The 25,969-nt window shown below is 37.1% G+C and overlaps 2 protein-coding genes across 22 annotated transcripts in view; both read left to right on the forward strand.

Moving 5' to 3' along the window:
• il15ra (interleukin 15 receptor subunit alpha) overlaps window positions 1-886 on the forward strand; it is a 58,493-nt gene extending 57,607 nt beyond the window's left edge. For all 19 annotated transcript variants that reach the window (XM_036577273.1, XM_036577274.1, XM_036577281.1 and 16 more), the window contains one exon: window positions 292-886. In XM_036577273.1, coding sequence (XP_036433166.1) covers window positions 292-445 — 154 coding nt within the window. In that variant the 3' untranslated portion in view covers window positions 446-886. The remainder of the gene's footprint in view (window positions 1-291) is intronic.
• A 1,797-nt stretch (window positions 887-2,683) lies between these two features.
• On the forward strand, window positions 2,684-24,479 carry LOC118812346 (peroxisomal succinyl-coenzyme A thioesterase-like). Of its 3 annotated transcripts, XM_036577296.1 has the most exons (12): window positions 2,684-2,809; window positions 12,152-12,309; window positions 14,613-14,833; window positions 15,834-15,933; window positions 16,192-16,382; window positions 18,438-18,601; window positions 19,426-19,545; window positions 20,941-21,023; window positions 21,209-21,299; window positions 21,461-21,541; window positions 22,357-22,492; window positions 23,156-24,305. In XM_036577296.1, the coding sequence occupies exons 3-12, from the start codon at window positions 14,635-14,637 to the stop codon at window positions 23,275-23,277; spliced, it is 1,287 nt and encodes a 428-aa protein (XP_036433189.1). In that variant the 5' UTR covers window positions 2,684-2,809; window positions 12,152-12,309; window positions 14,613-14,634; the 3' UTR covers window positions 23,278-24,305. The 3 variants fall into 3 exon arrangements, with proteins under 3 accessions (XP_036433189.1, XP_036433188.1, XP_036433190.1); XM_036577295.1 differs by lacking the exons at window positions 2,684-2,809; window positions 12,152-12,309 and adding an exon at window positions 14,287-14,459; XM_036577297.1 differs by lacking the exons at window positions 2,684-2,809; window positions 12,152-12,309; window positions 14,613-14,833 and adding an exon at window positions 15,413-15,544 and having other exon boundaries at window positions 23,156-24,479.
• Window positions 24,480-25,969: the final 1,490 nt, after the last annotated feature.

Below are 25,969 nucleotides of genomic sequence, written 5' to 3' on the forward strand. Positions count from 1 at the left end.
TTTAGCAATGTGTAATATCAATGAATAGTCTAACAAATGAATAACATTATGTTGAGGAATCATAATAATATAATGACTTTAATATTGTAATAAGTTATTTGTTTGCAACCCTTAATGCAATAACTAAACTTAGTGAATAGTCAAAATCATATATTAGCTGTGAGTAATCCATGACTTCTAACAGTGTAATAATTTATTAATGCACAAGCCTTCAGGTAAAGTGCTACTTTTTGCTCAAAAAGTGCCTCTTTTTGGTTATTCTCTCTCTTTGTCTCTCTTTCTCTCTCTAAGTTCAAGGCAAGGAGCGGTCAGCATTCCTCCTGAAGAGATGATATTACAGGCCCCTGGCTCAGATAAGCCCTTATTAGACACGCCCACCACAACAAGCAGCTGCCTTTCAGACTCTGTCCAAAATCCAGACTCACCTCCTCCTCTTACTGTCTAGCATGTCTAATTAAATTAGCTGTTAAAGCTGAGAAATATTAATATATTATTTTGCTATGTGTGAGTGTTATATATGTATATGTATACTGAGTGAGAGGGACATGTGTGTGTTTTGCTTGCCAGCTTGCTCTTGTACAGAAAATATGAGATACATGTAAAAATATATAAATATAGGACAATAAGCATTTTGTCAACAAAAATTGTTTCATAAATATTAGCACCCCCAGATATTCTTAGGAACAAAATTTAATGAAATTAAATGAAACAAAGAAAGTGGAAAAAAGTGGAACCCATTGTCCTCAGGTCATAAACAGTGTTTAAGTGATACTCATATATAAAAAGTGACCAGAATGTAGACACATTCCTTGACAATATTCTTTAAGACCTTTGACCACAGTGGCATTTTTCTTTCAGAACAATAAATGTTTACAAGAAACATGAATTTGTTGTTGGCTTCTCATTTTGTGAATTTCATACATAAAAACTGAAGGAAAAATGTTACGTTCACCAGCATCCAAAAAACAGCATAGATCAGCATTCCTGATCACCAGAAATACCAGCATGTGTCATGTTTTGGATGCTGGTATGCTGGTTAACCAGAATCACCATACTGGGTAACAGGCTAAATCAGCACCAAAGCAGCTTAGGCCAGCATGAAATGCATGTTGGTGGGTTATGTTTTTTTAGCAGGGAAGCCATGCTGTTTGTTGGTTTTTCTACAAGAGTACACATGTGAGTGTTTATCATGTGCAGTAGAAATTTGCTGACATGTAATAGCTGACGGTTCTACGTGCTTCAGCAGTTTTAAAGCTGTAGGTCTAAAAGTATCTACACTGTTGTGTCCCAGTGAATGCTCTGCTCTCTGGTTAGCTGTGGAGGTATTACAGCTCCAGATGGAGGATATCGTTGGCTAGCTTACCCACTGGCCGTTTTCTGAGATGTCCCCTAACATTTAAATAGTGTTGTGCCTTTTCATTTAAGAGTTTCCACACATGATTCAGTTTACTTATTTTGTCTTTATTTACTTGATTCTTTTGTAAATTGGTTTAAATAATTTTTTTTTACAGAAATATATGTAAAGTCACATATATTTAATAATGCCAGCACAAGTTAATCTTGAAAGTAAAATTGGCATAATTTGGCAAACTGGCAGCAAAGATACCTAATACTTAATGTACAGTGAACGTTTAAATAATGGAACAACTGAGTATTAATTTAAAAAGTTCAGCATATCAGATCAGATTAGGCTTTGATTATATAAGCACGACAGCTTTATTAGGCCTGGTACAGTGTCAGCAACAGAAAATAAATAAATAAAAATTCACACAATGGTTTCAAATTAAAGGCTATAGTTTATTTTAATTTTCCTATTTGTATTAGTTTAATGTATGTATTCCTGCAGGGTGGACAAACTCCAAATAGGAACTTAACTCCAAACAGATTGTTGTTTAACTCCGAATTAGTTTGCTTTGTGATTGGTCTAATACAACTATATGCAAACAGACTTAACTTCAACAGGTCCTGTAGACTTCACAACATTTTGTGCTCGACTTGTTAAAAATCAGTGCTTTAAGTATTATCCCAATGAAATGTTGACCTTTTAACCCAAACAGTAGTTTTATATACAGCAAATATAAAACGTCTGCATGCTTGAAATAGCAGTATTTTTTTCTGATGTAAAACCTAAAATTCGTACACACATACTAAATTATTTGAATAAGAATGCCTTTGTTCACTGAGGATACCTGATAAATAATAATAATAATAATAATAAGAAAAATGATAGGGTTTTTTTCATTAATTAAATTGAGAAGAGTAGGTGTTTCAACATTTACACAAATTCTTATCCACTTGACTTTTAGGCTGTCAAAGAATCTTAAGACTACAATGTGGATCAGTGTGGATCAAACCTGGATCTGACCCTTTTATCTACACATAGTTTAGATTATTTAAAAACAAAAAAAAGACAGCCAGCCAGGAGGAACATGGAATCCAGTGCCAAACAGACTTCTCAACAACCAATAGCACTCTTGAGTTCTGCCCTGCTGTTTGGAGCTGTGCTCTAAATAGAATGGCATAACTCAGAATAGCAGGTCATAACCCAGAATAGCAGGTCATAACCCAGAATAGCAGGTCATAATCCAGAATGGGAGGGCGTAACGGCAGTCTTTTTATGAACACATCCAATGGGCCAAACAGAGGGTGTGTTACCCAACAAGATACGATAGGATACGAACACTAAAAGTTTAGTATACAGACATTGAACTTACACACCAAAGTATATAAACCAACTTGTACTCACTATCTACACAGGTGCAGGTCAGAAGGTCACAACGACATGTAATAACTTGCTGGCCGCAAACAGGTAAGAACTGAAATCTCAGTAATTTTCTGTGCAGTTAGTTGAATTTGTTGGGATGTAGTTAGACCCTCTGTGGCTCCTGTAGGTGACGAATGCTATAAAACACTGACATAAATGATACAAAATTTACAAAGTTAAGAGAGAAACAAAAGAAAAGCATAAATTCTAATAGCAAACTTTATAGAGTAAAATCCAGGCTTTTCCCAAGTATTATCTGTGATTTATGCATTCCATAAGAATTTGTGATGTTTTCTTAAGTGAAACACATTTCTTATTAAATAATTACTCCATTTTAGATGATGAGTAGGTCTACTAACACTTTCCACTTAAACTGGTACTCATCCCTCACATTTTCATAAAACGTGACCCTTCATAAGCTGAACAAGTTTCCTGTAATCTGTGCCTTTATTATGCTAGTTTTCAAAGCAGATTGGTTTTTTTATCAGGATTGATTAAATATTCCATAATCCCTTCTAAATATCGACAAGAAAGAGTGTTATCCCACAAGCCTGTTGTACTCCACATTTAATGTGAAATCTATATGCGGTGCCAGGCAGTAGAATAACCAAATTGTTAATATCATTATAAAACATTTTAACTACATTAATGAAATTTGCACCAAAGCCTTTTAAACTGTCCTAAAGTTAAAAACAAATGTTGAATGGTGTCAAAACCTTTGTAGAGATCTAAAAATAATATAATAGCATTCAAATCATTGCATAATCCAGAACAAGTCTGCTTTTAGAGCTCATATATCTTTTATCCATAAGGCCATAAAAAGTTTCATTAATTATTTCAGACAGGCCTGTTTTTAATCTTTTGGCATTAACTAGGGACAGGGTTTTGTAATCTACATTTAATAAAGCAATTGGTCCTAATAAAGGCAATAAGACCTTGTTTCATGGTTGTGGACATTTCTTTAGTATTAACACCTACATTCACTTTCAGACAGTGAAAGTTCTTCTTTCAGAGGTTTCTGAAGTGATCTGAAACAGTGGTGAGAACTGTTACTATTGGAAATAGCATGCCAGTTCCCCTGTTCCCAGATTGAGAAGTGGTGTTTTCCACTTTACCGTAACAGGTAACATTGTTCTATTGTACTAAAAAATGTTCCACCTTTAACAATTGTTACTGTTAGGGTGATATTTAGATTATTTATTTATTTATTTATTTATTTCTTACTCGGGTTGTACTCATCACTTATGTTCCGTTTAATACTAAATAGCCTTACTCTCCAGTTCCTCCTTGAACACAACCTCCCAATGCTGTCTTGTTTTTGTTCAGGGAAAATATGAAAAGTACAGCAATAATAGGTGTTTTGATGTGCTAGAGTCACATAATTTACCAGGCAGAGTTAAATCAAATAGCCATTTTCACTTAGTGTAAATAGACACTGACAAAAAAAGGTGGTGTGGTGGATTCAGCTCTATTGCTGTCAGAATTAGTGATTCTTTATGATTTATATAGATGACTATAAAAAGAATGTACATATTTTGATACAACCTCATTTCCAAAAAAAGTTGGGACGCTGAGCAAAATGTAAATTGATGTGGAGTATTGGGCTGGTGACAGAAAGCCAAACAGGACTCACGCTGTGTTTATATGCTAGATCTGGTAACTCAGTGGTGTACACACAGTGGCAGTGTATATTATACAGTGGCAGTAAATACTATACAGCTTTTGATGCCTTTGAGAAATAATAAAGTATTACATTTTCATAATTTTACAACTTTCAATATCATTTTCCAAGCTGTTTAAAATTAAATTAGTCCTCTAGTTTTTTTAATTATCTTGTCCCAACATGGTGATTATTGCCTTTATAGCATCATCAGCATCAGTATGTTAATTCAGAAGCATGAATTAAATGGCAAATTTAATGTAAAAGAATTTGTTTCTTCTGGTTTTGGTTTAGAATTTTGGCTGAGTGTGCCCTGAAATTTGGATTTTCATTTGAATGCATTACTAACATTAGTATATACCATAAAGCATCCTTCTGCCTTTTTCTATGTGCTTTCTATCACACCATTGCAAAAACGACATTCAGGTATTGACACAGGATGCTAGAGATACTGTGGGAAAAATGATGCTGACCATTTTCATGTTTTTTGGGGATACTGGGCTCTTGCTCCCATCTGGAAGGAGATACATAAAAACCTAGAAGCTATTTTTGGAAAGGATATTCCTTTCAAATGTGATTCTATGTATTTGGGTAACATTCCTTTTGGATGTGTAACAGCAAGGATAAGAAATTGGCTCTCATACTTTTAGTAGCTTGTAAAAAGGCTATCACTAGAAAATGGTTAAATCCAGACCCACCTACTGTGAATGAATGGAAGGATATAATACATGATATTTACATAATGGAAAAGCTCTCTGCCTTTATTAATATGCAAAAGGAACTGTTTAACCAGATATGGGCAAAATGGATTGAGTATGTAAAACCTATAAGGCCAAATTTTTCTTTTCTGCTGAACTGAACAATATGTGAAGGTGTAATGTGCAATCTATGTTTGTTTAGAGTGTAAGATCCCTTATTATGTTCTGCTGTAAATAGTTTTGTTTTAAAGGAACATATTTCCAAAATACTACAAAAGCTGTGTCATCATGTATGATGGACACATCGCTCTGGGTTTTAATCAGCTCACACGTGGCATAGAGCACTGGTATATGGCTCCAGGTGTGCGAAAAGTCAATCTCCTGGAGAAAATAGTTTGACGAAAATTCTGGATACACACACACGTACACACACACTGTTTCTCTGATGTATCTCTACTGAGAACTTTTTAACACAGCTTCATATGTAAACATAATATTTTATTGCACAATTAGCATTTCCCATTGCTCTGGATTACCAGTGGTTGTAAAACTAGTGTTTTACTGTCTTGTAAAGAAACACTGAGTCCAGCAGGCCTATCTTATCTTTAAGGAAGTTTTTGCCATGTCTGGGCCTGCATCTAGGACATTCTTGAACCTATCCAAAACAACCAGTGAACATACCAAGTCTTCTGAGTTTTTATGTGCAATTCTGATCATAGTAAAATAGTGGTAAAAACATCTTACATGGATGTACAAACCCAATTCCAAAAACGCTGGCACAGTATGTGAAAGACTAATAAAAAACAGAAAGCAGTGATTAGTACATTCTGTTTGACCTGTGTTACAAAACGGTACAAAAACACAACATTCTTTGTTTTACCTTACAAACTTAATTGTTTTTGAGCTTTCTTGAGCTGCAACTGGTATGTAATTAGTGCTTATAGTGCTCTATAAATAATATTTATTATTATAATGATTATTATTGTTGTTGTCTTAGAGATAGGCCGGGTCAATGTAGCACCCACACTTTCCTATTACAAAGCCAGAGTTTTAACACATGCAGAATGTGGCTTGGTATTGTCATGCTGAATTAAGTATGGACACTGCTGAAAAAGATGGCGTCTAAAAGGCAGCATATGCTGCTCCAAAATGTGTTCAGTGTTAATGGTGCTTTCACAGATGTGCAAGATACCCACTAATACTAATACATGACAAAGGCTGGCTTTTGACCTTTACGCTAGTAACAATCTGGATAGTCCTTTACTTTTTTGGGCCAGAGACCACAATGTCCATTTTTTCCATAAACATCTGAAAGGTTGACTCATCAGGCCGCAATACATGTTTTCACTGTACATCAGTTCATTTCATTGTCCTTTACACACAAAGATTTTTCCAGATTCTCTGAATCTTTTAATGATATTATGCACTATATTATGCCTAAGGAATGTTAATTTTAAACTGTTGAATTTCTTTTTTGCACTTTTTGCTTAAAGCAGAGCCTCAACCCATCCTTTTTCATAAAGCACTCGGCTCCATTTATGTACAAGCATGATTACATTATCTATTTAGGATGTTTTACAATGTTTCTAATGTTAAACAGACCCTGTCCCAACTTTTTGGAACATGCTGCAGACATCAGTTTCAGAATGAACAAAAAAAAACAATGAAGTTGATAAGATAAAACATTAAATATTTTGTCTTTTCATTCTAATACAGGTCAAAGTGGATTTACATATTACTGCTTTCTGTTTTTATGTCACAGTTTCCCCCCGTGCCTTTTGTTTCAGTCCTTGGTTGTCTACATTGTTACATGTTGTGGTTGAGTGTCTGCCCTGTGTTTGGTTTGCTCAGTGTTTTTTCTTGGTTTAAAGGCCTTGTAGTTTGTCTTTTGTTATCATTCTCAGTGTTTGTTCTAGTTTGTTTTTTGTTTATTAAAGTTTGCTTCCACTTACATCCATCCTCACTACTCTCCATGCATGACAATTTATTTGCATTTTTACCTACTGTCTCAATTTTTTTTGGAATTGGGTTTAGAATTAAAAAATACATTTTAGATATAAAATGATAGTTCTGAGATAAAACTTTATCTCAGAACTATCATAAAGCAATATCTCAGGCAGCAGGCAGTGTGTAAGTTGTCATTATTTACCATGTAATAACTTTCTGTGGTTTAGATTTTAGAGGCATTAAATGCTTTGGATATCTGATTCCTATCATTAGGGGTGGGAATCTCTTGGCACCTCACGATTCGATTCGATTACGATTCAGAGGGCTGCGATGCGATTATAAAACGATTATCGATGCATCTCGATGCATCTTTCTTCTCTATGTAGCATTTATATTTTCTCACTGTGTGAGCTCAAGTTTCAAGTTCAAGTTTCAAGTTTATTTGTCACTTGCATAACATGTCAGGACATTTATGCATTGAAATGCTTGTGGTGAGGCTCACCTAATCACTCTACAGAAAGGAAATAAGTAAAAATAAAAATACAAGAAAAACCAACTGAAATATATTAAATATACACAAAATATATACAGAATATAGAGACAGTATACATTTTAAAGTGACTAAGTGACTCAGTACTTTTAAAGCAAAGTATTTGTAATGATTCCTAATGAATTTACTTCCAATATCTATTATTAATAAATCAAATGGAAGTGATGTGGCAAGTGAACTAGAAGGCTCTCATTCAGTGCTCTTGTTTGGAGCGCGAGAAGCTGCTTAAAATGCGATAAAATGCGCTGTTAGGGTGAAATAAGATCCAGTGTCAGTGGATGTCCACGCAGCACATGTTACAGCTATTCTACCCGTTTTCTTTAGTGATTTTATAACTTCGGTTTTGGTCTCGTTGTAGAGACGGGGGGTCGCTGTGTCAGTAAAATGTCTTTGAGACGGGTCGTGTGCAACATAGCGCGAAAGCCCTGTTTCGCAACGACTGAGAACTGCTGGTCACATAGCAGCGATGCGTTATTCGCATTTATAAGCAGCACAGTTGGTTTCCTGGTACGTTAAATCTGCAACGAGAGACTGTGAAACACTAAAAAGTGGCGAAGATGAAGTCGCTTCTCTTTCGAATTCTCCCGTTCCACCTTAAATGGTGCCGCATTTACATTCGGCGCCTCAGTCAGAATTTAAGGTGGAACGGGTAAATTCGAACAAGAAGTTGGAGAATAAGAAGCGACTTCAGCCTCGTAAAACAGTCGAACGCTGAGAGACATTTAACTGATCAACTTCTGAGGAAAGGTTTTCTGGCGGAGATGGGAGGAAAGCGGCTATAGGCGAAGCTTAAAGCAGAGCGAAGTAAATCTGCGTTTTCGTTTATAGTGTTTAGTCTATACTAGGACATCATCACATACTGAGACATACTGGACATTACATTTTGCGGCTCCCAAGGTGGTTTGAATTTGTTGAAAGGACAAAATGGCTCTTCTTATCATTAGTGTTGTGACTCCTGATCTAACCTGGCTTTAGTGCAGAGGGAGCCGGTCGGATTTCTCGCTCATCCAGTTGTGTTTTTGTTATGTGCCGTCACAGACTGTCCGGGCGCTGCACTTACCCACTTCCAAGTTCCGCCTTTTGCGTTCCGTCAACATTACGTTATAAATTAAATATTTAGAAAATCGATTTTTGACATTTGTGAATCGATTCAGAATCGTTCACGTCCGCATCGCGATGCATCTAAGAATCGATTTTTTCCCGCACCCCTACCTATCATTACTATTATACACAATTCTGACTGATAATTTTCTCTAGAATGAAGCATTTCATCTCAAACTACTCTGAAAAACTTTATTTAAATCATAACAATTTAATCCTATATTCTATTCTAATTCTATATGTATAATTTAACTATATGTATATGGAAAGTTGGTCAAATTGCTGTTTAAAACATTTTTGGGCCCTATGTTGAGAGACAACAGCAAAAGACTCCAGATAAAAATGGCACATTTACAGTCAATTCTGGACCTTTAAATAACTCTCTTGTGCTTTGACACAAGGCCAGCCAAAAAACAACGGAGCTACCAGTTTATCCTTTAATGTCTGGTGTTCTAAAATAGAATGACTGTTTTTAAATGTGTGTAATTTCTACACCTTAGTATGCATATCAGTGTTGATATGCATATTCACAAAGCTGATGGTCTACACTTTCAACATGGTGGAGAACGGAGACAGCATACATACACATGCACACATTCAAGAACATTCAATACATCAACAGTCAAGAAGGTCTTTGTCTTGTCAGAATTATTACATAATCCCTGGATCGCAAGTGTTAAAGCTTTATTAGGATTGGAGGAGACAGCAATTATTTTCCACAGAGTTTAACTTTAACAAGAACATGTTTGTTAAAGCTAACAACTCTTGCTAACAAGAGCAGTGGTGAGTAATGCTTGGTTATTTGAGCTGTGGCTGTCATCAGTTGGGAGCTGTTGAGATAAGCTAGATAGCTAATCAGCCAATCTGCCTACTTTGGGCTTGCTTAATAGTTGCACACACTGAACAAGAAAGCAGCTAAAATTGCATGATTGTCACAGCTCTAGTCATCCCAAGTTCAAGTGACCAAGCCATAGACTACAGATTTCAGTGCAATTGAACAAGATAATGCAGTGTAGTGCAATTAAGACAATGCAGTAGAATCCTCTAAATTATGATACATTAAATAAGAGTAGGGCTGAGTAATGTCACATTTCAAAAATACTGACCACCCCTACACAACAGTACAAAGTGAGGCTCAAGGCCCAACACTTAAACAGAAATACACAGTCTATGTAAAAATATGCAAAAGTTTGAGCACCCCTGGCCAAATGACATTTTGTTTATTTTTTAATTGAAAATAAGTGAACACATCCTCTATAGAGAACACACTTTTGGACTAATGCACAATTACTGTTTATTTGCTGCGTTTAACATATTTAACATAAAATGTGGCCCATGCAGATCTTTTGGCAAATTTTATGCTTTCTTTTTTTCAATGTTTTTTCCAATGTTAAAGTCAGCAAACAAAATTGTGTGCTAAGAATTGCAGATAAATGCCATATTTGCATTTGTTCCCTGTACATGATGTAACCTATTTTCACTTAGAATCTCAACAAAACGTGATTTGACTGAAGATTTTCAAACATTTGCACCATATGATAGTACAGAGTGACTATTATACTATAAAAAAGTATCCAATTTTTTTTTTTTACAGTGATCAACTGGGGTGTTCAAACTTTTGTAAATGACTGTATATACATTATGTTATATAAACACTGCTATCTGCCCTTTATATTTACATGTGTGTGTTTGTTTAGTCTAGACCCTGGACTGTTTCCTAGCCTGCCGGATATGTGGGGGAGGAGCAATTTAAACAGTAGTCAATGTCAGTCCATTGCTTTCCATTTTAAATTTGTCCAGAGTTGTAAGTAAACATTGACTGAGAGACAAGATACTCATTGTCTTGCTTTAATGATGTGCTCCTATGAGGAGTATGCCATCACACCCATATCCTGTCTAGACTGGACTGGTTTCCACAGAGGCTGCTGCTGCAAAGCACGAGTTTCATTTCATACACAAACATATGAACACATTTATGCTCGACGTGGTTATCTTTCAGAGCCAGTTTGTAAACACTGTTGCCTGTTGGTGTTCATCAAACATAATAAAGAGTTATTTTTCACTCTCACAGACTAGAGAGAGATGCACTGTCCAGCTAGCATGGAAGCTTTTATTTGTTAAATGTTACTGTTATTTGCCAACACCAACCTTGGAGAGAACACAAGTTTGCCTGATTGCTGTTCCCACAGTTTACTCTCATGTTGTTTTTTGTCATGACCAGATGGATAGGTCCACTTCATACTCTCATCAAAACCAAAAGCAGCTGTGAGATGAGGGCCCTGCGCAATGTGTGCTGTGAGTGTATAGGGCCGACCAGTTGTGTTCACAGTGGTTTGATAGAAAAGCAGATGTCAGAATTGTTCACAGTGTTTGTGATATGAACTAGATATCTGAAGCCTCTAAAAGCTCTCTCACAGAAAGTCATTGCATGAAAGGGTTATGAATATGCTGCCTGATGTCTGAGAGATTGTTCTAAGTTTGTTTTAAGAGGCATATTTTAAAAGACACATAGAGGATAGGAGGTACATGTAGGGTGTCAAAATGTCAAAACATGTAGGGAGGCAAAATGATCTCCAAAGAAAACTTAAATGTTTTCATATTTACCATTATTTTACTATTATCAATATTACATATAAGTCAATTAGGAGATACATATAGGTCCACCGGTCATTTGGATAGTAAATAAAATGGCTGTATTACAGTCTCTCTATGATGAATCATTTCATATTAAACCATTCTGAATGACTTTGTCTACATCTCAACAACTGAATTATGCAGACATTTTGGAATCCCACTTCAAGTACAATTTTGGTAAATTTATAAATTTATGTATGCTCAAGTATATTTGTGAGGGAAGTAATCTACATTCATTTTGTTGGTTCAGCTCCTGGATTGTTTTACTGTTTCTCACACCTCTAACTTTGAAGTTTTAGCATTTTATTTTAGAACAAAAAGGGAGGAATAGGGCCTAACGTACTTCAGCCCCTATGCTGATAGATGCTGGATGTTGCTCTGCAGTTCTATAGGGGAACTTTGTGGTGGAGCTTTTTGACCTTATACGTTTTTATTTCCGCTCAAGTTGCTTTTTGCTAGCCTACTTTGACTTCGACTTGAGTCATTATTTCACTGAAGCAACAGCACTTTTAATTGAGTATGGGTTTACTACGGGCTTAGAGCATGTGTCAGGCTCCAGTCCTGGAAAAAAAAAAAACACTGCAGACTTAAGCACACTACCTCATTAAACACACCTGATTCATCTCATCAGCTAATTAGCAAGGCCTTCATGAACACTTTAAATTCAGAGCATTAGAGGAGGTAAACGTTAATTTGACAGGCATGACTTGAATATGGGTCTACATGTGAACGGGTTTATCTGGTTAATAACATCATCTGATCAGAGATTTGCTTTCTACATGGTCCTTTGCCCTCAGATGGAGAGGATAATGGAAAAGGCACCTGCTGCAAGGCCTAACTTATCCTAAAGCAGGCCACCTGATTGAGCCACTCTACACAGCACACCCCCGGGCCACCAACTTCACAGTTCAGCAAGACAAAAAGAAAGGCATGCAGTAGTATGAAGCAATGGGTGGTGAGTACTTTCTTCCAGTAAGTAAGAAGTAAAGTGATCCTATTACAATTTGAGAGATGTAATTAGTCATTTGTGATGGAGTACTTTTGTAAGTAACTACCTCAACACTAGTATTTGATGATATTTAAGATTGCATAAGAAAAAAAAAAATTAGTAGTTTATGTTGAAAGTGTGTCCTACAAACCTGTCATGGACTACTCTGAATCTGTTTTGTTCTGTTTTCTTCTCTTAAAATTACACCAAAAGGAAGCTGGCATAATGTATTTATTCCAGCGCTGCAAAAGGGACACTGCTGTTTTATGGAATAGAGTGCGATCATAGATATTATTCTTGTTATCTATCAAACACAACCCAAACTAAAACATCATGTGCTTGTGAGCCACTTATACTGTTAAAAATACATACTGGGCAACATGACAATATATCATTATTGTGACAAATTAAGTCACTATACAATACAATATGCTTTTCTGAATATATCATGTATATCTTCATTACTTGTAGAACACTGACCAACTTCCTGTTTCATTATACAGAGAGCAAAATTAGTTCTAGTTTAACTGGATTTAGTGCAACACAGTATGTGAAATATTGAATAAAAATCACTGTATTCATAGTTGTTGATAGTATTTTTTAAATGTGGCACTACTGGTTCTTTTTTCTGTGTTCCAACTGACCAGATGTCTGAAACCAAAATATTGTTACATTGTTTATTGCAAAAATTTCTCAAAGTATCATGGTATTATATGTTAATGTCATGCACACAGGCTTAAAAGAAGTTTTGACCAGCTCGATGTTTAGGTCTCAAATGCAAAATCAACATTATACTGATGAAGATATGATGACAGTATTAGATAATACACTCACACCCTCACAAGACACATCCTTCATTATGTTTGGACTGAGTTCTCTTTCAGTACTCTCAAACATCACATTCATCCACTCATGAAGTTCCGGAGCACAACGAAATGTTCTTCTGCACATTGCATGCACTTATACTAGAGAGGGGTCTCCAAATCCCTAAATTTTACACAGTCCACACACACACACACACACACACACACACACACACACACATTATCTAAGCCGCTTATCCTTATGGGTCACAGGGTGTGCTGGAGCCTATCCTATTGGTCATCGGGCGGAAGGCAGGAAACACCCTGGACAGGTCGCCAGTCCATGGCGCAGACACACAGACGTATACAATCACACACACACACCTAGGGTCAATTTAGCATGTCCAATGGCCTGACATTATGTCTTTGGACTGCGGGAGGAAATCAGAGCACCTGGAGGAAACACACAGAAAGGACCCTGGTCACCTGTGAGGTGACAGCGCTACCCACTGCACCTTACAAAGTCCAGCTTTAACATTTTGGCATATATTGTTTTTTGGTGATAGGAACCAGGAGTCACAATGTCTACAACGCAAATACAGCCATTTTATTCAGTATCCAAATTGACCAGTGAATCTGCATTGGTCTTCTGGCACTCTGAATTAAAAACCCTTTATTATAACATAGCTTTGGACTAAAACAATCTCTCATCATCATCAGGGAAAGTCACAATGCAAGCCCTACACAGGTGCTCTAAAGACCCTCAGTTAATTGGTCGCATGACTTTGGACGACTTAGTGGGTCATAAATCTCAAAACAAAACAATAGCCCACAAGAAATAAATAAATACGAACCATTAAAAACAAACAAACAAACCAAAAACACTAGATCTAAGACAACAGCCACAGATATTGAATTTATGAATGAATAAAAAACAAAAACTAGTGTCTGAGAAAGCAAAGTTGAGTGTTGGAGCTGCAGAAACTGCAGTTTTGTAGAATTTTGGCTAAGGAAGGGAAAGGCCTGTGATTCGTCTAACTTTCTTTTTCTCTTCTCTAATTCACTCAGCGACTGTCCGTCATCTACACTGACCTTCCGTACTGCAATGCAGATTCTGACACACACGTTTCTGTCTCGCACAGTTTTCTGTGCAGCCATGACTTTCATGAACACATCCAGCCCGAGTGCTGAATGGGCGGCGGTGTGGTTTATCCAATAGGATACGAGCACTGAGAGATCTACGCACTAGTTCTCACTGTCTGCTCAGGTGCAGGTCACAGCGGTATGAGATAATACAATGTTGGCGACGAACAGGTAAGCATTAAAGTTGCGGTCACTTCCTGTGCTTTTAGCTGAGTGTGTTGGGACGCAGTTGGACCCTCTGCAGCCCCCTCCTGTAGATGGCGAATTGTTTACAAAGTTGACAATATGGAGTGGAGGACCACTGTCCTTTTTCTAAAAACACAGGTTACTCCGCGATTCTCTCCACATGGCGTTGAGCACCGGCGTTTGGCCTTTACTCTCAGTCGAGCCAACAAGGGCTCTTGTAGACGAGGAGCTAAAAGTGATCGTGAGGAATCTCAGCCCCAGACAGGAGGTGACCCTTCACTGTGTGCATCAGTCAGAGGACAAGGACGTCTGGGAGGCCTTTGGACACTATATCAGTGACGAGCATGGCACGATAACAGGTGAATATTCAGCTTTAGAGTGTGCACTTCTCTGCATTAAAACCCACACACACACAGACACACTCAGAAACAACACTGAGTGAAGTCTTAAATGGACAAAAAGAAAAATTTGACCATGGTTACATCTGTTGTAAACACATTTAGTTGAAAGACATTTTCCAGTTTAAAGAGTACAAAAAAATTCCTTCTATCTTAAAGGTGGGAGAATCTTTTGGAAAAACTACAACTACAAAATGCATTATAGACCACTTTGAAGAATTTCTTTCCCATGATTTACAGTGTTGGGAGTTACACATACAAGAATTAATACCACCTGTATTAGAGAAATGTTTTACATTATACGTCAGCAGCTTTTCTTTTTAAAATCATTATATCCAAAAAGTAACAATTGTACAATTTGTAACAAAATGGATGTACAGTATTTTGGAATGAAACTCTACACTACGAAGCTAAATATCTTATTGCAGTCATAAAACTGTATTAACTGTCTTTAAAGCACCATTATAGTGGATGGAGTGGATTAGTCAATTGACAGAAATGGCTTGTCAGATGATGGTTACAAGGGTCAGATACCTGTTGGCAAAATAGCTGGCTGTCTAAACATGATACCTCAGTTGGGCTTCTTTTCACTGCCTGAAAGGGAGAAACTTGTCTCTGGCATCCTAATTGTGCTGAATAAAGATAGATTTGCTATTTTATTAATAAGCCGAGGTAAGAGTTACTCTAATGCTAGCTTGGTTGTATTTATTAGCCTATAGCTCGGGGGCTAAGTTAGCAGTCAGGATTGCTTGACACCACAGGGATTCCCGATGGCTGTAGGATAGAATGCTGCGCTGTGTAGCTATAGCATATGTGCAAAACGTTCAGTAATGTGTGGTTTAAGCACTGTTTGATGTGCCTGTGACAGTGGATGATTGCTTGTAGAGACTGCTGGTTGTTTAATATGACATTCATGAATATGATATTCAGTTGTGGTGTGTTTCTGTGTGTGTTTGTGCAGTGGCAAAGAATGCGAGCATGGGAGGAACTTACAAAGGTGTGGAGTCCATGGGGCTGATGTGGAGTATGCGGCCAGTGCCAGGAAGCCGACCAGGGCTGAGGTGACTTATGCTTTATCTATTTTTGTGTATAGCTAGAGATTATAGTGATATGATAAAAATTTCATATTGATTGAACCTTTAGAATCTGCACTTTCAACAGAATATCTCTGCATGTTTCAGTGAACTAATAAAAATATTAAAAAATATAAAATTACATGCTTTTGTCATTGCTAGCAATAACTAAGACTTTGAAGGGTTAACCTTGTGCTTCTCTCTGTCTCTCTCTCTCTTTGTCATCATTTTATTTATGTAATTTAGGTTGCGAAAGAAAGATGTCCTCTCACCGATGTTCTTCCACATTTCTGTATATGATGGACACATTACTCAGGGTTTTAGCCAGCTCACAGCATTAGTGACTCGTGTCATAGAGCGCTGGTATATGGCTCCAGGTGTGCAAAGAGTCAGTCTGCAGGAGAAAGGAGTTCAAGGAACTTTGTTCATCCCTCCAGGTACACACACACACACACACACACACACACACTGTTTCTGTAATGTGTCTGTAATGGGAAGTTATTAACACAGCTTTATGTGGAATCAACATATTTTATTGCATAATTAGCATTTCCCGTTTGCTCTGGTTTACCAGTGGTTGTAAAACTAATGGTTTACTATCTCATAGTAAAATACTTGGGTCACTCTGGTGTATCTTATCTTAGCAGTCCTTGGCATGTCTGTACCTGTTTCCAGAATGTTGTTGATCTGTTCAACAATTTTGTCTTCGTGACTGAAGATATTTTGGCTTATGTCTTATGCCTCTTATTTTTCAACCTCATCATGGCTTGCTTTACTGGCATTCCACTGATTCAACATTTCTGCATAATTCAGTTGTTAAGATCCAAGCAAAGTCATTCACAGTGGTTTGATATGAAATGGGACATTATAGAGAGATTTACTGACTGTACATCTGATTTCAATTTGGAAGATTTAAATGCTTCAGATGTCTGGTTCCTGTCACCTTTCGTATGAACAGTTCTGCCTGGTAATTTTCTCCAGAACGGTGCACTCTGAATAACTTTATTTATATCTTAACAATTTCATTTTGCATACATTTCAGTGAAAAACCAGTTGAATAGCAGAAGAGTCCAGATGCAAATTCACATGTAGAATCACCTCTAGATCTTTTAATTAGCTCTGTTTAGCCATCCAAGAAACAACTGAGCAGCCAGTTTGTCAAATCATGTTTGGTCCCCAAAAATGTTTTTAAAGGGCTGTAATATTTACACCTTTTGCTCAGTATTGATGTGCATATTCCCAAATCAAAGCTGATAGTCTGCACTCCCAACATGGTGAAGAGTGGAGCAAATATGGAGCCACTATCCACTTAATGTCATGTCACTTGTTATGTCCAAAGTCTTACAGAATACATTAGATGCCATACAATCACATGCACACCTTCAGGGACGTTCATGAGTCAATAAAGTCATCCCTAGGCCTGTCACAGTTATTGCATAACCACAGGATCGCAGTTATAAAAATAGATTGCAATTGCATATGGATATGAGGAGCGAAATTTATTCACAGTTGTTAAGTTGTTAGCCTTCACAGTCGTATGTTTGGTGGCAACAAATAGAATGTGAATTGGGTTAGTTTTCACCACAAATACATGTAAATAGAAAAAAGCAGAAAACATATGTATTTAGACAAGACAAGGGTTTTATGAAAACAACAAGCATTCTGCCTTGTGTTATGACACCGTTAGAGGGCAGGAATGTGTAATGTTTGTTTATTTGAGCTTTAGCGCTGCCGATCATCAGTTGGGAGCTACTGACAGATAGGAATCAATATAGCTAATCAGCCAATTTGCCCAATTTAGACTTGCTTACTGGTTGCACACACTGAACAAGAAAGACAGTTAAACAGGCAATCACAATTATTTACAAGGCATTGATCGGCAGGCCTTGACAAGGAAGGCCTTGTCATCCCATCTTGATGGCATTCCATCAGGGCCAGTGTTCACAGGACAGCAGAGTTCAAGTGACCAAGCCACAGACTACACAATTAAAAAGACAAAGCAGTGCAATTCTCTAAATTAGGGTACAAAAAATACAGTAGGGCTGAGTGATATTACATTTTATATCACATTTAAACAATACTGCCCACCTCTAAAAAACAGTACATAAATACACAGGACAAAAGAGTATGAAATATATAGTCAAAAGCTTGGGCAGCCCTGGTCAAATGAAATGTGTTGTTGATTTTTTAAAATGGAAATAAGTACACGTTCCCTGTGGAGAACCCATATCTGCACATTTTAATGCACAATTACTGAAAGAAAATGGCCTTTGCAGAAGTTATGGCACATTTTATATTTATTTTTTCCAATACTTTCCAATAGAAATAAAAATTGTGCACTTAATTATAACATATTTACATTTCTGTCCTGCAGAGGATGTAGTAGCTTATTTTCTCTTAGAAAATCAATAAAATGTGATCTGACTGGGGTATTCAGACTTTGCATACAACTGTATGTACACTATGTTTACATTTGTGTGTGGTTGGTTCAGGTCCTGGACCATTTCCTGGCCTGCTGGACATGTGGGGTGGAGGTAGAGGTCTGGTGGAGTACAGAGCTGCCCTCCTGGCATCACATGGCTTCGTTTCCTTGGCTCTGGAGTATCTGTCCTCAGACGAACTAAATATATCCACGATTGATGTCAGCTACTTTGAGGTAATTTACACCACAAACCTTCTTCAACATTCAAACACATGCACTGTCAGCTTACAAAGCTGTGAGTGCACAGGAGTTGCTCTCTGTGGATTTGTATAGGGCAAGTGCAGAATAAGCTCACACTGAATACTGTTGGATTTTACTGAGAGAAATCTAGTTCTCCTGCACTAGGTTAGTTTGCACAGTTTTCATTTTCTCGCACATCCCTGGTGTACCATTTGTTAAGACAATCAAAACTTAAGATCTCTGCTAAAAACAGACTTTAAATTTAGTTTTAATGTGTACCTAAAACAAAAACAGAAATATTTAGTGGCGTATCAACCCATCTATTATTCATTTACACAACGAGCCCATGGGTTGCAGGAAATCAAGAGACGCATCTGTGTGTGTGAGCTGCTTTCCCCATCTCCCCATCGGATTGCTCCTAACACATACAGAGCGCTTTACATAGCTGCTGCCAGAGGAGAGTGAGTACAGATAGATCAGACATATGTTTTTGAAGTTTGTTTATAAATCTATGCTAAATAGTGATAAAAAGATATTGGCTTACAAATGAAATTTATCATAGACATAGGGCTGCTGGCATGAACTCAAGTAGCAACGTTACTGTGGTCTGGTATAAAAATCATATAATAAATGCCATTGACAACCTAACTGCTAACTGTGTCCCCCTCACTTTTAAAAGGGCTGCTATGCCACCGATATGTTGATGGCTGTGAACATCTGTTTTTGCCAAATGATCATTTTTTTGTTGGCCTGATCATAACCCTGTTGATCTCTGCGATTTTTTGTGTGTTTTGCATGTGTATGTGGGTGCATTGTAGACTGCATATCAGATCCTACAGAGCCATGCAATGGTGCAGAGGGACAGACTGGCTCTGTTTGGCCTTTCATTTGGGTCTGCTATAGCACTGTCCATGGCTGCATACTCCAAAATCATTAAGGTGAGTTGCTGTTACACACACACACACACACACACAAACACATACTCACACTCACTCACACTCACATACTAGGAGTCGACAGATTAACGGTCGGGCCAGTGATCAGAGCCGATATTCAGCGTTTTTCTGATTATTGGAATCGGCATATGAACAATAAAAAACCTTTTGTTATTTATGCACATGTCTGAGGCAACCACGACCAACAAAACTTGTGGTCTTGTCCTGTGTCAAGTAAATCCAATCAAACATGCTTCTCGGTGAGAGACACTGGAGGAAATGAAGAAGCATCTGCTTCACTGCCACAGCGAGAGGAAAGGTAAAAACACGTCACGGTTGAACATCATAGTTGGCAAAAAAAACTCAGTGCAGGTCATACATTTTCACTCAATCTAGCCAGACAAACGTGACTTGTGTGTCACATTAGTTTGGCAAGAGTGAGGTTTCTGTGTGTGGCAGTAAAGGTGCTGTTCTGTAGGAGACGAACTATGCAGACAAACCTCCAGCAAGTGATAAATTATTTGTAAAATCTTAACATATCATTTTACGTTTAATTAATAGGTTATACATAATTTCTGATCATTTTCATTTCTATTTTCACTCATTTAAAGTACAGACAGCTGCAGCTCACTGCTTCCAAAGGTTCCACCGTTCTGCTTAGACTGTACATGCTGTTTCTATCAGATCATGACAGCGCAGAATACACCTGATAAATGCAACACATCCAGCTACCGCTTGTTATTGCATGAAAAACATTTTTAGTTGAACAACAAAATGAAATAAACACATTAACATTCATCAACCTCATTGTTATTGCTTTTTACAAAGTAGTGACAGTTTTTATTGCATGATTGCTAAGGTGCTTATTGTATTATTTTTGCTTTCAATATATTTATCGGCCCCAAATATTGGTTAGCGGTATCCTTGGTTACTAATAATTGGTATTGGCCCTGAAAAAAACATATCAGTCGACACTTAATACATACACGTGCCAGGGCTACATGATAACAGCTAAAGTGCTAATCACAATTATTTTCCTCTATAATGAAATCACAGTTGTGACAATTATTCAGCCAATTTGGGAACAAAATAGTTTCAATGCACTTTTTTATTTAAAATCAACAGAAAACATTCAGTTTTTTCACAATGTATTATAAGCCTACAGTGCTTCAAATGTATAAATCTCTGAATCTAATGAAGGCTGGTAATTGTTCTCCTTAACTGAGTTTATCTATTAACCCCTTAACAGGCCATGAGCCCACCGTCGGGCCCAGAGTTTTATTACACACTTTTTTAACCTAAGAATAGTTTGCATTTTAAGGGGTTAAATGCTAAAGAAAACAAATTAGACTCAATTTTGTTCATTTTGTTTGTTTTTGTGTTACTGGGTAATCGTAGCCCCGATGTTGTGTTTGCATCAGTGGCAGTCACGCCACTCCTGTCCAAACGACTGTGCTTGAAGCCGTTCAAGAGATAAGCAAGTAAGCATTCAGGCACTTACCTTTTTTAATCATCATACTGCAAAAGAAAAATGATATCTTGGCAAGTGCAAATATCTTAAATTGCGAAGTTATGTATAAATGGAGGGATAATTATGATTTGTGATTATATGAATAAAAGATGGTGCCATTGTACAGTAATACTTTAATTCTGTAATTCTTTTCAGAAAGATTGATAAAGTGAGGATAGAGGACAATCAGATCATCTGGAGAGACATAATGCTGCCCATCCCAGCAGATCCAAGCATGAAAGTACATGTAAGTTAGATAATTATAATGCGTTTTTATTTATTTGAAGGCTAGCATGGCTTGCTTTATTGCCTCCAAGCATTTGGTTTCACATGTTTGTCATTCTGAATGTGTACTGGTTTGTATATATGTGTATGCGTGTGCTTATAATGAGTTACTTTAACACCCAGGTTGGTCAAATAAAGTGTCCAGTGCTCTTGGTTAATGGTGGTGACGATCAGAACTGGCCTGCTGTTGAGTCTGCTGAAGATGTGAGTGTTTTACGCCACGTGTAGGTTCATCACATCACAAAACCACTTCTGGTTCATCACAGACCTGCATACCACAAGTCATTCTCAGTGGTCTTATGTGAAACGCTCTATTTTAGAGAAAGTCAGAATTGTTCACAGCTATATTGATGGGAACCAGATGTCTGAAGAGTTTAGTGACACCAAAAATACCTCACAGAAAGTCATTGCATGGAATGGTTATGAATATGCTGTCTGATGGCTGAAAAGTTGTTTTATGATAGTTCTAAGATGAGACTTTAGCCTAAAACATATTTTAAAAACACATACAAGGTGTAGAGGTACATGCAGGGTGTTGTAAGACAGTATTTTTTTTTAATATTTACCATTATTTTACCATTATCAGCATTACATATAAAACTGTTAACTGTTACCACCACAGTAAAGAAATCCAAAACAGTAAGTTTTTTTATAATTAACCATTTCACCTCAAACCACTCTCACAAATTGAATTATGCAGAAATTTTGGAATCCCCCTTTAATCCCCCTCGAATTTTGGTCAATTTATTTACTTTTGTATAGACTCAAGTATATTTGTAAGGAAAGTGGTCTCAATTTTCCTCAGTTAAATTGTCATCATTTACACTTAGTTGCTAGAGAATGGTGGAGTATTTGACATACTTTTTTACTTTCTTTCGAGTTGCTAATTTTACTTACACGTTTGTCATTATATCATGAAGCAACAACACTTTTACTTCAGAATAGGTTTACTGTACATATCTTTGGTTAATAACATCATCTGATCAGAGTTTTTGCTTTTGCCACTCCTTTGCCCTCAGATGGTAAGGATAATGGAAAAGGCAGGGAATCTGCACCTGCTGCAAGTCCTTACCTATCCTGGAGCAGGTCACCTGATTGAGCCGCCCTACACACCACACCACCGGGCCAGCAACTTCGTACTTGGCAAAGACAAAGGTAAAAACTGATCAATTTCAATATTGTGGTATTTTCCAAATATATTACATTATCCCAGTCAGTGCACCCAGTAACGCGTCTTGTACAAGCATCTGAATGTAAGGTGGAACGAGTGTTTTAAGTTAGAAAGTAACTTTGACTATACTCATTCTTCTGACCAACAGACGCTGCTGGAATTTGGAGTATATTACAGTTGTATAGCTATCAGTACCAGCTTTTCCACGGTTTGTTTAGCACACCGGTTTTCATGATGAGCTAGTTTCATGATTGATAGTTTGATCTTATGCGTAATGTGATTGGTCTTATTCAGTTGTATGTAAGTGAAAGTAAGTTTACAGATCCTACAGAGAACACAGTTCTGCACATTTCACAATTACTGTTTATTTGCTATGGACTGGTGACCTGTCCAGGGTGTATCCTGCCTCCCAGTCACTTTTGGGACCATTTTGTTTGTTCCATTCCTTTACACACAATGTAAGTGTCATGTTTAAACTATGTAAAAAATGTAAAAAGCAGATGCAGTTTTGTTCCAACAGTTATGATATATTGCCCAGCTCTCTGTGCAGCTATGCAGGCCTTTTGATGTTGCCTGTACTGCTATGATGTGTGTAAACCCAAATCTTGCTTTCCAACTTGTGATTGTATTTGTATTCTTCATCACAGTGGTCATGCTCTGGGGTGGACAGCCCAAACCACATGCTGATGCACAAGAGGACTCATGGGAAAAAATTCTAGCCTTTCTACGACAACATCTTTACTTTGCTGCCCCACAGGCTAAACTGTAGTGATATGATCAGTAAGGATGTCTTTGGACACTATTTAAAAAATACTTCAGTATGTTCTTCAAAGGTTCATTTAGGTAGTTTTTTTGACCACTTGATGCTTTTTTTGCAACATTATGGCAAGATGTACACTCCTAGGCAAAAAAAAAGAAATGAGCCAAGCTCATGGCAACACATTAAGCTTTTAATGGTCTTTACAACAGATCATTAAACACATAGAAACAGTAAGTTAATATGGGCTAACTTTTCCTTTTGATTTCTTTAAATGTTAATGTTTTGTATGTAAATTTGCAGGCAGCCTTTTACACAAAGAATAGTCAGTAGTTTTCCACTCAACATTAATAGCTTCAAACAGTTAAAAAAACATTGTCAAGCTAGTTTGTTTAATGTGAGACCAGATATTCTTTATAGGGTTTAAATATGGACTCTGACCAGGTCAGAACCAACAGTAAAAATCAGATTTTGGGCTTGGCCCATTTTTTTTGACCAGGAGTGCACTTCCAGCTACTGTAGTCACTGCAGACACTTACCCACCTTACAGACTTCTGTGAGCTTTACCATTTGTTTCCACTAGTTCTCTTCATACCTAATGCCATATGTCAGCATTCATTTTAGCATTTCAGGAGTTTTGACTGGATGTTCAGTTTATTGGACTTTTAAGTGTTTGATGCATCTGTTCAGAAGGACAGCATTGGCAGTTTTTTTTGTAATTTTCATGTGATTATTTTTATTGTTTTCAGTTTTTGTAAGATAAATCTGAGAGAGTAAAGTAGATGAAGATTGCAGTCACTGCCTGCAGTCTGTCTTATTCATTCATACAAACAACTTCCCTCAACTGTTACTAGAAGGTAATTATGACTGAACAGTTAATTAGTATTTTCAACTTGAGCAGGTCAGACTCAGAGGTAAACACTACTGTATAAGAATTAGGATGGCAGTAACCACAAACCTTTGCAAGAATCGTGGAAGTGTTGAGATGATTAAAATGTATTTTATGATAAAGAATCAAGACCATAAAAAGTTGATTTTCACTTTGGTTGTGTTTTGTAATATGTTTCCTTACATGCTTGTGTTAGATGTTAAAATTTGTCAGTTAATTTGAACTATTCATTTATTAAACTATTATAGACTTTCTGATTTTTCAAAAACAGAAAATATGGGCAAATACAAATGGTCCACAATCTGAATACATAAACATACACACACGTTAATATCTCTTTTCCTGCTCCTATAAAGGTATAATAGGTGATACTAGGTTTTATTATGATGTTACACTGCTGTTCTGAAAACTTCTGGCCTTCATCCAGTCCAGCTTACCAGAACAAAACGACTATTTTGACTGGTTTGTAATGTCTGTGTTAACTTTGAGTTGGTGATTTGGTGCTGGAATTCTTGCCTGCCTCGTAGAGGGCTCTCATTGTGTCTACAGTCAGGAAACTTGGCTTTAATCCAAAAGGTCATTATTTTGACCCTGCTATTTCACAAATTGTACCCTTGAGTAGGACACTTTAGCTCATATTGCTCCAGAGTAGTGGATCCCAACCCTGGTCCTGGAGTGCCCCCTGCTCTGCACATTTTAGGGTTTCCCCCTGCTCCCAACAGGCCTGATCCAACTAATCAGCTCATAAACAAGCCCTTCATGAGTTGAGGTGGGTGTGATGGGTGCAGGGAAAACACAAAAAGCTCCAGGACTAGGGTTGGGAACCAGTGCTCAAGAGAGCCTGTCTGGAACTGTTGTCTGTAGGAAGCACAGAGGGCACCATATTACAGGAGTTCTCTTTAAGGCAGTCAGAGTCTGTTCTGGTTTTCCCTGGTGCACAATGTAAATTGTATTTAGTAATCACTGTATTTATTAATTACTAGAAATAATTGAAATAATAATTATTTTTAAAAAGATTCAGCAGAATCATCAAACTCCAATTACAGTGAGACATTTAGGAGTGATTACTGAATATGAACATCTTTCATGATGAGCTAGTTTCATGATTGATCTTATGTGTAATGTGATTGGTCTTATTCAGTTGTATGTAAGTGAAAGTAAGTTTACAGATCCTACAGAGAACACAGTTCTGCACATTTCACAATTACTGTTTATTTGCTATGGACTGGTGACCTGTCCAGGGTGTATCCTGCCTCCCGCCCGCTGGGATAGGCTCCATATTATTTAACCTTAGTTTTGCCAATATGTTAAACTCAGCATGTAACGCTCGCCCAAACATTAGCGATCTTAATTTTATGGTTCCATCTTTAGATGCAAAGACATAAACACAGCTAAAACACGGTTGAGCATGTAGACCTTCACAAATGATGCGTCATTAAAAACTACATCCCGTCATATTTATTATAGGAATAAATTGTATTCACTTATTCTGCTGCCAATTATTTTATTACTAACTTATGAATATCTAACTATCTGAATCTACACTCTTTAAATATTGCTGTCCTCATCATCAATGACCTGCGTTTTCTACACTGCGTTAATATTGAATCATCTAGGTGGTTGAGGCTCTTACCATTAAGCATTATTTTTTCCCTCCTTCTCCATTCTTTTCTGTTCTTTCCTCCTCTACTTTCTACTCTCCTCAGAAAGACATACACAGATCTTAAACTAACCAACATCAGTGTAAACAACATGAACAGTACATTTACAGTAGTACAGTTCTACAATCTGGTTTTAATGTAGTCCTACTGTCAT

This window comes from Colossoma macropomum, unplaced genomic scaffold (genome assembly GCF_904425465.1).
Source record: "Colossoma macropomum unplaced genomic scaffold, Colossoma_macropomum, whole genome shotgun sequence".
Taxonomy (NCBI): Eukaryota; Metazoa; Chordata; class Actinopteri; order Characiformes; family Serrasalmidae; genus Colossoma; species Colossoma macropomum.

What these genes read in the sequence shown, in the direction of transcription:
- LOC118812346 (XM_036577295.1), top strand. An exon ending in TTGATGTCAGCTACTTTGAG is followed by an intron (nt 18,602 to 19,425) that starts GTAATTTACACC and finishes GGTGCATTGTAG; the next exon opens with ACTGCATATCAGATCCTACA. An exon ending in CTGTTGAGTCTGCTGAAGAT is followed by an intron (nt 21,542 to 22,356) that starts GTGAGTGTTTTA and finishes CTTTGCCCTCAG; the next exon opens with ATGGTAAGGATAATGGAAAA.